General features: G+C 35.1%; 1 protein-coding gene across 1 annotated transcript; it reads left to right on the top strand.

Annotated features, from left to right (window-relative positions):
* LOC109846728 (serine/threonine-protein kinase STY17) lies at positions 7,411-10,343 on the top strand. The gene is made up of 3 exons (XM_020415975.1): positions 7,411-7,691; positions 7,967-8,918; positions 9,770-10,343. Exons 1-3 carry the CDS (start codon positions 7,411-7,413, stop codon positions 10,052-10,054), a joined length of 1,518 nt encoding a protein of 505 aa, XP_020271564.1. The 3' UTR covers positions 10,055-10,343.

Genomic DNA, 12,864 nt, shown 5'->3' with positions numbered 1-12,864 from the left:
TTTTTTTTTTTTTTTTTTTTTTTTTTTTTTGGAGCCAACCCTTATATTGTTCAGTTTTGCCCTAGTTAAGATAGTCTAGTCCAATACCGTCTTGAAGTTACCAAATAAACCCTTGGGTTTTGTTGAAGGGTCTGGATCTCTATTGGAGAGGATTTATGAGCTAGAGACAGAGAATGAAAAGTGAAGGGATCGCTAGGCTGTAGTTAAACTAAACTTTTTGAGTCTAAACACTTGGAGTTTGTTAAGTTAACCATTGAAAGATTTCCAAACAAGTATCAACTTGTATGGGGTTGGTATGGCCAACCCATGAAATATTGTCAAACAAACATCAGTTTGTATGCAGTTTGTATAGCTGGATCAAAACTTTATTATATATTTTGTCACTCTGAGCTCTTGCCTCCCAACTCCATAAAATGATAAAAACATGTAAAGTTTTTATCTACAATATAGAGCCTCATCAATCATTTTAGCAAATGAGCATCAGTTATAAACTTCTTTAAATGAATACATACATATACATGATATAAAAAGAGAAGGAACAATACCGGTCATTGAGCCGTCTAATGATTTTATCCGAGAATATATAAATCCTGTGGACCCAAATGGAGCAAGAAGTCAGGTAACCATAAAACTAAAAACGGTGCTTTAGTATTCGTGGTCCCTTCATCTACTTCAGTTTGGTTAATTAGTAGCTTGGTTTAGTCTAATGAATAGATATTTAATCATGTTATTAATAATGTTGTGACCACCGTTTTGATTAGTGAGATAAGCTATCTTTGCTGAGGCTGGACCACTTATTTCTTTTGGACCAAATGTCAGTAGATTTGCGTTCGGATCAAAGATGGACATTGAAATGGGCGTAACAACGGGATTGTGATCTTGGAGCCCTTTCTTCTATTAATATAAGGTGAAGATAATTTTTTTTTAGAGCTTCCGTAAAGTTTGCTGATGACTTCATCATTGGTTGCTCCCATAACGTGGATATATATACAATGGAGACCACTTATCTAGAAGCGTGGTATTTTCATGTAGGTTAATTAAGGGGTTGTCTGGATGAAGGGGTGTAAATTGAAAATCTGCGATCTCAATTGTTTTCAAAATCATTATTCTATTTTCAAGCATATATTTTGTTTGTTTTTGAAGTTTCGTACCCTTAGGGCTTGCTTGGATTGAGGAGAATAAGCGAGAAGGGAAGTTAGGGGAACCATTCACATTGTTTGGGAACATTTAGGAGGTGAAGTTATTCACCCTAGTTCCCCTTAGTTCACCCCTTAATAGTATAAAATTTGTTACCCTTAAATTGGGGTGTAACCAAGGGGAAGGGAACTTACTTCCCTTCTCTTCCCTTCCATTGTCTCACCTAGTTTTCCTTAACTTCCCTTAACCTCATTGAAATCCAAACACACCCTTAAATAATCTATTGTTAATTTCGTGAAAAGTAGATACTCAGGGGAAAAAAATATAGAGACCCCCCCTCCCATCAATACTTTGTCCTAGCATTGTAAAATGTTTTGACATGTAAGACGTTGTAACCTAAAAAATATAATTCTCAATCATCATCGTAACTTTAAAAAATTTAGTGTAATATTTAAATGGATTTTAAGATGCAAAAAATATAAAAAATAAAGTGCTCAATTTGCAAGAACAAATTATAATATAAAAAATATAACTCTCAATTCTCATCACATCATAACTCTAAGTATATGGTCTGCTTATTAGAGGGACTTTAAGATAATTTACATGATATTTAATCCAATCCATGAAAATGAACATGCCTTCACACAATGATGTTGTAGTAACAATAGTAAAACTTATAGAGAACCTTTTTAATTTATGGCCTTTTTGTTGTGAACAAGAGGTCTGGAATCGTATATCCCATATTGTACCACAAAATACCAGTTTCTAAAAGCAAGCAAAAGGAAAGAAGAAAAAAACAAATGAAAAGGCCAGAGAACAGGAAAAGAAATCAAAAGTAACAGTAGACGTTTCCCCTCTCGTGACGAGATGACAATGTTTTAATCCTTCACCAGCTAGCGCACACGCAAACGCAAAGCCCAGCTTCTCTCTTCGTCCCATCCACCCACAAAATCACAAAATCCCCATTTGAAAGGCTTCCGTTTTTTCACCAGTTTATGCAAGCAACAACTACCTAATTTCATGTTTAAAGGAGGAAAATAGAGGTGAATTTCAAGAAACTCACTTGAACTTTGGGTGGTTCAACTTTTAGGTGTACCGCAAATAAGTATATATAAGTATACACTCTCTTATATATGTATAATATATGTGTGTGTGTATATATACTCTCTCTCTCTTAGTATATATGTATATATAAGTATACTCTCTCTTATATATGTATACTCCCTCTTATATAAGTATACTCTCTCTTATATATGTATAATATGTGTTTGTGTGTGTGTGTGTATACTCTCTCTCTTAGTATATAAGTATAGTATATTACAGCGGTTACTTCTTCCCCATTGGCCCAACGGGCAACGGCTACTTATGCGATTCTCTCTCTCTCAAGTTATAACTTATAAATATATACAATATATATACATATAATATATGTATATATAATATATAGTTACATACTAATTTGTAAGTATATACTAATACATAATTATATAAAATATAATAATGTTAAACTAATTTTTAGTATTTTTTATTAAAAAAAGAAAAGAAAAGAAATTAAAAAAAAAACATAGTTGGGATGTACTTATCTATTGTGATGCGATGAATTCCAAAATAAATTTATACTTGTAATTTGTAAATGATTTATTAATTATTAATAAAGAATTTATTTTTATAATTTTTTATTTATAATTTATGTTATTTTAAGTGATTAATAAAATTATTATTTTACTATTATTATTTTGTCTTTTTTATAATTTAAAACTTAAATAAAATTTAAAAATTAAAAAAAATTAATAAATAAAGAAAAAACTCGAGTGAAAAAAAAGGGAGAGAGAGAAAAGTTCGGCTTCGTTTGAATACCACGGTGTTTTCTTTGTTGTGTTTTTTTTGAAAAAACCACGGTGTTGTGTTTTTTCCTTAAAATGTTTTCAAAAGATCATGTTAATTATTTTTGGTCAACACTAGTTTGACCCAATATAACATTAGTATTAAACATATTAGTAATATATTATATATTAATTATAAAAAATATATTATAAATAAAATGTTATAATATTTATTTTACATTATTATATTATTATAAGTATTAAATGTAATGCAATATAATATTGCATAATATATTATAATATTATATTGTACTTCAATGAGTTATGTTATATTATAATTATAATTATATTATAATTATTACATATTATTTTTAAATAATTATATATGTAATTATTTTGATATATCAATTTGTTATTATTGTTATTATATTAATATTTTTATAATAATCTTATTTTATTATTAATATAATATAATAGTATACTATTATTTATATAATATAATATTATTAAGGGAGAAGTGTTCCTAAGGTGACGCCTTAGATAATCATCTAAGGACGTGACCTCAAATAATATGATTGAGCTACATTGTGGATGATCTGCTCCGTTGAACTTGATCTACATATTCTAAAATCCCAACACACCAAGTTTGGGGTGAACTTGTCATCGTTTGACCCTTCATCCACTCGTATCAATTTTAACGGTTTCGAATGAATAGAACTTTTTACATGGCTCAACGGAGGGTCAAACGACGATGAATTCACCCCAAACTTGGTGCGTTAGGGTTTTAGAATATGTAGATCAAGTTTAACGGAGCGGATCATTCACAATGTAGCTCAATCATGTGATTTTAGGTCGCGTCCTTAATTGATTATCTAAGGCATCAGCTTAGGAACACATTTCCCTATTATTAATAATGTTAATATTATGTTATTAATAAATTAATATATTATAATTTTTATAATATTATATAATATATCATAGTTTTTAATATGTTAGAATTTATTATAGTACTTTAATAATATATTAGTATTTATGATATAAAAAAAATTATTATATTATGAATATATTATTTTTACATTAACATTTGTTAGCAATAAGTTATTTTATTATTAAAAATTATCTTACTTTATAAAAGATTATATTATTTATTATATAATATATTAATATTGTTTATATTTTATTACATTTACTATACAATATATTATTATAACATCATTATTATTTTATTATTTTACTATTAAATATGTTACTACTATATAATATTTTATAGTTATTAATTTTATTATAATTTATTTATTAAAAAATTTATAATATTATAGTGATTTTACTATTGTATAGTATACTATTATATCATTATTATATTATTACTTATTATCAATAAATTTTTTATTAGTTTATTTATGTTTTATTATTATTTATTATTATATAATATATTATTAATATATTAAATACTGGTATTTAATATGTTATTATATTATTATATAAGATATTTTATTTATTATAATTTTATATTATTTAATAAATATTACTAATATATTAAATTAACTATAATATAGTATAGTATAATATAATAAGCATGTTGATATTAACTCTATATTAGTTACATTTAATATATTATGTTAGATATTATATTAACACGTTCTCAAACTCAAGACCAAAACACCTAAAATGTGTTTTGATATAAGTGTTGTGTTTTATGGTTTGATGACGATTTAGCTAAAAAGAACACCATGGTTTTCAAACGCATAGTGTTTTGTTTTCGGTAAAAACACCATGGAAACAAATAAAACACCATGGTATCTAAACAGAGCCTTAGATAATATTGAAAAAAATACAATTCATATAATACACGAGAGTTCATTAATATGTTTGTTATGCCGAAAAAGCTAAAAGATTAGATCTTTTGATCATCATAATTAACCTCAAATCTATTAATCTCATGATTAAAATTATTACAATTGCATGACTAATAAATATTTAGATATTTTGGATATAGATCAAAATATTATGCTACATATCGGTATTTATAACATATCCGATATGGATTTGGATATTTTGCTATATATCCTATAGAATCGATAGATAGAATATGAATTTTAGTAATCATATATATCCGCATCCTAAGAGAGATGGATATTTTATATTTTTGTCGACCCTTACTCACAAAACCTGCTTGAACTTTCAAATTTTCCCACGGACCCCAGAAAATTGCTAATGGGCGACACCGTCAGGTTCCGTTAGGGAACTTCAAAAATTATCAGCTTTTGTGGGACACCCGCACCTTCAGGGGGTTCTTGGGAACCAGAAGCAGAACTTCGGGGGGGCTTCTGCGAAATTTAACCGAAAATGAATGCATAAAGATCTGCCTGCTCCCTTGCAGTACTGTTGCAGGGAGCCAATGACCGTTTCTGGGGACCTTTTTAACCGTTCTGAGCAGAAACAAAAAAGTCACATGCAACGCATTTACACCCACCGTCGCTACCAGCTCCTCCCGTTCCGCCTCTACGCTTTCATTATTTTTCAAATCAATATTTGTTGCGATAAGGATATGCATCTAAAACGTATGCATTAGGGGGGGAAATAATTGTTCGGCAAAGAACATGTTCACAAAGTTGCTAACAAACAGATAAGGGAATAATAAAAAGGTATAAACAATTGTAGAAAGAGATTTTTGTTTACCTACCCTTCAAATTCAATGCTTTTGGCATTTTGCTTATCTATCACTTCAACGTACTAATGCCATATATGTATTTTAAGGGAGAAAATGATGAACTTTTGTCTATACTTAATTATACCTATTCATCTGGAATAACGGAAGGATTCAAGATTCACTATTCATACTACAGTAGTACTATAGTAAATTACTGTAGTATTATTACTGTAGCACAAACAGGAGGATCCAAGGTTCACTATTCAATATACAATAAATTGATGTAGCATTATTACTACGGCACATGCAAGAACTGTAGCGGTTAAAAATATTACTATAATATTACTACTGTAGCTTAGGAGGATACGATAGTATTTTGAAAAGTTATTGTAGCATTTATAAAAATTATATTTAAATATAGAATTACTGTAACGAAAAAAAAAAAATAAAGGTCGTGGTTTTGCACAGGGTGCACACTAGTTAGTGCATATCGTAACTACTAATATGCTTCATACATGATTGCTTTGATTCTGTTCGTGATTTTCTGACCTAAAAGGAATAAGGGTTGTGAAAATTTCGGATTTGAAACTTTTATCAATATATCTTCTATACTTATTTTTATAGTGTTTAAAATCGAACACTAAAATTACATAATTATTAGAGTAGAACTTAGATAAACTTGGGTGGGCTTAGAGCTCTGCCGTCGACTTTTTACCAATTAGATTTATTTTGAGACTCGTACTAATGTGTAATACACGTTACGATTAATAGATTGTCTTTAAGGCGCATGTCTCCATATGCATTAGACCGTCTCCAACAGCTTTCTCATCTTCTTAAAATACTTAATTTTGGAGAATATACAACTATTTTTAGGTCCAACTGTTTCTCCATCTCATTCCTTAAAATGGGGATGAAGAAGAAAAAAAGAGGATCTTTCTCCAAATCTGCAGCATTCTGCCAAAATTCTTCCTTCTTCAAATTCTTAAAAGTAACATTATCATAAATATCTCACATTCTCCAAAGAAGAAAAAAAATATATATCTAATACTTTATTGAGTCTTATATTGTTATAATAAAATATCAAACATTTATTTTCTTAATTATTATTGAGTTTGTAGGATGTTTTATAGTTGTAATAAATGTCTAAATCCCTAAAATAGGGAAGCTGTTGGAGTTGGAGCAAACCTTTTTTAGAGAATTTGACATTTTGCTTCTTCATTTTAGAGAAATTATGATGAAGCTTTTGGAGATGCTCTTATACACCAACATAAATATTAAACTAAAATTAAATGATAAAGCAGCTCGACACTTCAGTACACTTAAATTTATTTTAGCTTTTTCCGGGCCATTGAATATTATGTAAAGCCCATCAATATTTCCGTATCTAACCTCCACAATGCAACTGTGTGACTCGTACAACTTGGTGATGATCGTGAAAGATGCAAATGCAGCATCTTCCGAATAAACAAAAAATTGAATATGTACAAGCCTACATGTGTCAAAAATCTTTTTCTTTTAATTAATTTTAAAAAAAACCTAGAAAAAATAAAGAGAAAAGTAGGGGACAGCGTCTCCATCCCAAGACCCCACCTCCATTCCCCCCAACCTCCTCCATGCTGGCGCGAGCTTCCATTCAAAAAGCGTCTCCCATCCCTTGCATCCTTCTACCCTTCCCCCAAAAAGCCTCACACCATCGATTCATCCGCCATCAATAATCCTTGATAACCCCCCCCCTCCCCCCCCCCCCAAAAAAAAAAAAAAAAAAAGAATTGCACTGCCGCCCCCCTAAAAACTGAGGAAATGGCGGCAGCCCTAGGCAATGCTGGTCAGGCCGGCCAAGCACCGGATGAGGACCTGGTCGAGCAGGTCCTCATGAAAAACCCCGACCGCTCCCGAGCTCTCCCCTCCTCCTTCCTCCTCGCCTCGCGCCCTCCCTCTCCTGTGGCCGCGCCCCCACTAACGAAATGGCAGCGCCTCGGCCGCAACAATCTGCCCAGCTCCTCTCCAGCTAACCAACCTCTTCGACTCGCCTCCTCCGGGCCTCAAGCCTTCACCTTGCCTGGCCTTGGGGCGGTTCCCTGGTCCGGTAGCCTCCTCGCTCTACCCCGGCTCACAATGTGCCCGACAAGCTGCTCACATGACTCGCCGGCATTTCGACTCGCCTCCCGACAGTACCGGAATCGATCACGACCGCTTGACATTTGGATACGTTCGTTACTATGTGTGCAAACCGCTGCGAAATGTGCGCAGCTACGCGCAGGCGTCGCGCGTTCGCAAATGTAAGGACGTGCTGCTAGCAACGCCAGCTGGTCGAGCAGGCCTGCCGCGGACGAACGCGCCTGCGGTCCACATCCAGGCAAGCAGGGCAGGAGCGAGGACGAGGCCGGCGCCGCCCTCAGGCTCAGCTTCGCCTGGGCTTGCTCTGGTCTCCGTGCGCGCCGTTCTCGAGCTCGCTTGACGCGGCTCCTGAATTTGCCTGCAAGAAGGTACAGATCTTTGAGAAGAAGGGGGTGAGTCTCGGGGTGGTGGTGGTTTCGGTGCGGAGCGGGGGCCAGAAGGGCGAAGCGAGGAATCGAGCGGCGATAGATCGCGGTTCAGGAAGCGCAGCGAATATTGTGGGGGTGAAGCTGCCATTTGGGCTGTGCGGATGCCAGGACGAGAACTCGAGAAATGTCGAGGAAGACGGAGGGTTCGACGGGGATCAGATTCAGTTGCCGTGCCCGCTGCCCGAGTCGTCGATCGTGGTCGGTGTCGACGAGTGGGGGGCGGTTCGGTCGTGCGGCGACGAGGTTTCCCGATGGATGATTAGCTCCGAAGAGATCGAGTTCGTCGACCAAGTCGGACTAACCTCGTTTAAAGGGGTTTACAGAGGGAAGAAGGTGTGGATCAAGAAGCTGAGAGGGTGTGAGAAGGGAAGTGCTTATGAATTCGAAATCAGACAAGATTTGCTACAACTTATGACCTGCGGGCATAGAAACATTGTTCAGTTTGTGGGTATTTGCATCGAGGAGTGCAACGGGCTTTGTGTGGTGATGAGGATGATGGAGGGTGGATCGGTGCACGATCTGATACAGAGGAGCAAGAAGATTGGGGTGAGGGAGGTGATCAGGATAGCGGTGGATTTGGCCGAAGGGCTGATGTTCATGAATAGCCACGGGGCTGCTTATAGGGATTTGAACGGGCAGAGGATTTTGTTGGACAGGCAAGGGAATGCTTTTCTTGGAGATATGGGGATTGTTACTTCTTGCAATAATGTTGGGGAGGTTACTGAGTATGAAACTGCGGGGTATCGGTGGTTAGCTCCTGAGGTGAGAAATAGTTTGATTCTATATGAATTCTTTGTTCAGTAAGAAAGTTCGGTTTTACATAGACTCGATAAACGGCAATTGTTCACTTGGGTTGGTTTGCTTGCAATCACTTGAAGAACCAAAAATAGATCTAAGAGAGTATAAAATTAGGAACTAAGCAGAACCTGGATTGAAGGCAGTTCTATTCTTTATATGTTTTTTTTTTGCCAATACTAAGTGTGAATATTTTGATTCTTCTAGCAAGTCCAGTTACTCGTTCCAAATATGCTAAACTTTTTGTTAGAAACCTTTTGTCATGAAATTGATTTCCCTTGATTTACACTGCAATTATGCTATAATATTCAATCAGCTGTTCCTTATCTTATCTTGTCAAAAATGCCATGCTAGTGAAGCTGATGCTTGAGCTTTTTCGATGCTCAGTTGACCCTATGCGTTGAATTTACCGCGTGTGCAGGATTTCTTTTTTATATGTGGTAATCCCACAAGGGAGTTGCAATTTTTTGAAATTTTATTAGAAATTGTGAAATTAAACTTGGGAACAATGGGCCAAGGGAAACAAAATTGGTGTGTGATCAGATTTCAAACGGGAGTTTTTTAATCTAGGCTCTGGGTTTGCTTACTATTTCGAGGATTTTATTTTTCCCCCCAACTGGAATGTAGTAGTTGCAAGAAATATAAAATTAGGCATAATTTTCACTTCATAACTCTTTTGAATGGGTGGGTGAATATAGCCATCCTGTTCTATTAGCTATTATTAACCATTATTGTTACTTAAAAATGCACTCTTTAATTTTCTAGCTCAATTGAGAGAACAAGTGCCTAATCTATTTTCGACATTTTTACATCCACAGATCATTGCTGGAGATCCAGAGACTGTGACAGAGACTTGGATGAGCAATGTGTATAGCTTTGGCATGGTGATTTGGGAGATGGTAACCGGTGAGGCTGCATACTCTTCATACTCGCCGGTTCAAGCAGCAGTCGGCATTGCTGCATGTGGATTGAGACCTGAGATTCCCAGAGACTGCCCTCAAGTTTTGAGGTCATTAATGATGAAGTGCTGGAATAATTGCCCATCAAAACGCCCTCAGTTCTCAGAGATCATTGCCATCTTACAAAAGCAAAGCAATAGATGAGTCCCTTTTATGCAAAATATGTTGCAGTATGATCTCGTGTAAAAATTGTTGAACTTTTTAGCATTTAGGTTTCAGCTCTGCCCATAACTATGCTGTCACAATATTCTTCTAAATTATTGAAGAGGTCAAAATCATTAACAAACTTCCTGTCCACCAATTATCGAATTTACTTGTGGATTATTGATCAGCTATTTGATATGTTGTATGTGGCTTCTCATGCTTTGTTTTTTTCTTGCAGTGAGATGTAATACACTTTATGTTCCTGGTAACACTTTTGACTGTTTTGAAATTTTGGAAGGTTTTGGGTGTCTTTTCCCAACTACTGAATGTAGATTCTTAGTTCTCTAGTTCACATATGTTTTTGTACTAGACATTTTGGAACCACGGTTATTTTCCAATGTTAGTGTCTTTACCTTTGTTGTCAGGTTATGTTTGTAATCTTTTATTTCTCAAAGTGTTACAACTTGGAGCTATCATTTTCAGCTTGGTTCTTCTATTGTTCAATAATGTTATCATCCTATCTTCTGTCAATAATGTTGCTTCAGGTTCGCAGGGCTGCAGACTTTCTACTCAAAATGTGAACAGGTTTACGGCTATATAAGCGTCAGCTCGGCAATTTATAAACCAAACCAGAGTAGTGACGGTCTACTTGGTCTTGGTAAGTATAAACTGGTTTTTGTAGAGCTAGTTTTTAGTTTCACGGGCATCCGCGCAGCTGCAGCAGAAGCATTAGCTATGTTACATGGATTGGAATCATGCATTAATTAAGAATGTTTGAAGGTGATTCTTGAATAAGATGTTATAAATAATACTAATTGGATTAAGAATTGCTCCCCACATCCTTCTTGTAGATTTTTGCTCACTTAAATCACAAGGCTCGAAGTTGTGCAAATTTTATTCAATATTTGCAACTCGAGAATATCTCAAGGACTTGTAACCATGCTGCTCACCCGATTGTCGACGTTGCGTTTAAGTTGTGTTTAAAAGGTACCTCGTCCTTTCAGAATATCCTGATGAGCTATAGAGTTGTGTACTTGTAATTATTTTATTTGCTTAACATACTGAAGCTATGACTAGTGTTCTATTTTATATATAAAAGATGTTTCTAGTAACAGATTACAATCTAACAACTGATACAAGTCTAACCAAAGTGTGGACAAAGACCAAACTAGACTCAATAAGACTTGCTACACATAAGCACTGGAGAAGCATCAAAACAAAACTACAGTTGCTCCAAAATAGACTAAAAGCTTCAACATCTGCCAAGCATCAAACAAAATGCGAAAAGCTCCAAAAAAAAGGCTGAGAGCTTCAGTGTCTTCAAAAGGAGGCCAGGAACACAACAGAGAAGAGGATAGGAGGATCAACCTGCGGTTGAGAAGTTATCACCCACATCAGCATCGCTGTTAGATTGTGCGATATGCTTCAGTCCCAGGTTAATTGTCGCTTGATGAAGCTTAGGTCCAGATTTACTAGCATTAGTACCTGTTCAAAATAGAACATGTCTAGCTACATTAGAAGCAATGCGACGATGACTGACTTCAGTCCCATTAAAGACGAAGTTGTTGCGGCTATTCCATAAACACCAACAGAAGCACGGCAAAAGGACTCTCCATAATGAAATGATGTCCTGATTGGTTGCTGAAGTGAAATTGAGAGATCATGTCAGCCAGGTTTTGAGGCCTATCAATAGATGGGATGAGTGGAAGAAGAAGAGACCACATTGAAGACGAGATGGCACACCTAGTGAATATGTGATCATGAGATTCGATGACCTCATTACAAAGAGGGCAGAGCAGACTGCCTTCCCAGCCTTTAGCAGCCAGATTCTCCCTGGTATTCAACTTGTGTTTGCTGGCAATCCAGAAAAACACTTTAACCTTCAAAGGAGTAGGGGAGTTCCAAATGAATTTGTAATAGCGAGAGGTAACTCCACCCGAGGTTATGAGATCGTAAAATGATTTGACAGAATAAGAACCTGAAGGAAGATATGGCTCACTTAAATCACAAGGCTCGAAGTTGTGCAAATTTTATTCAATATTTGCTTAACATACTGAAGCTATTACTGTTCTATTAAAAAAAAAGTTTAGCTATTTTCAATTAAAGCTGGTTTAGAACAAATATTTGTTTATTTTTATTTGATTCAAGTTTTGAGATAGATTCAATTTAGTTGCCTGACATAATTTGGTTTATTTCAAACCAATTAATGCCCGTTTGGGTTGGTTACGGCCTAATTATTGGCCACAATCGGGATAGGTTAAAACTGTATTAGCTCCAGGTAATGAAGTTGTCGGACTAAGATTATGAACTTGGATCGAAATTGATTTCAGTAAATCTGATTTATTGTGTTTGCCGAATTGATCCTTCGAAAGAAAACACCTTTCCGATTGCTGAAGCAGAACTTAAAAAATTGTAAAAAAGGGAAATGTCTCTCTTTATTCTTTAATGTCTTTCTGGGAGATGCGTGGTAACTCGTAAATACTCTTTCCTGCATGCAATGTAAATGTAAAATTTATTTTGGGCTCCAGTACACTTTGGATCCTGATCCTTGCGTGCTGCGAACTTACGTAAAGAAAATAATTGGCTATTCCATCATGTATGTCTTATCTCTGCCTGCCCTTTACTTATGTGATAATCTCCTTTATCTTCATGGCCTACATGTTTCTCTAATTGATTATTAGGATGTACAAGATTCCCTCCTCATTTTAATCATGATGTCCTCCTATTGGGGTGGTGATGTAGGTATTTTAATATTCAGGCACAAATTTGGACAAAGGAACCCGAAACAAGAATATCAAATGCCTTTTCGT

This window comes from Asparagus officinalis, chromosome 7 (genome assembly GCF_001876935.1).
Source record: "Asparagus officinalis chromosome 7, Aspof.V1, whole genome shotgun sequence".
Taxonomy (NCBI): Eukaryota; Viridiplantae; Streptophyta; class Magnoliopsida; order Asparagales; family Asparagaceae; genus Asparagus; species Asparagus officinalis.
This window is presented reverse-complemented; position numbering and strand designations above follow the sequence as displayed.

What these genes read in the sequence shown, in the direction of transcription:
- LOC109846728 (XM_020415975.1), top strand. Translation starts at nt 7,411, where the DNA reads ATGGCGGCAGCCCTAGGCAATGCTGGTCAGGCCGGCCAAGCACCGGAT. An exon ending in GGCCTTGGGGCGGTTCCCTG is followed by an intron (nt 7,692 to 7,966) that starts GTCCGGTAGCCT and finishes GTCCACATCCAG; the next exon opens with GCAAGCAGGGCAGGAGCGAG. An exon ending in ATCGGTGGTTAGCTCCTGAG is followed by an intron (nt 8,919 to 9,769) that starts GTGAGAAATAGT and finishes TTACATCCACAG; the next exon opens with ATCATTGCTGGAGATCCAGA.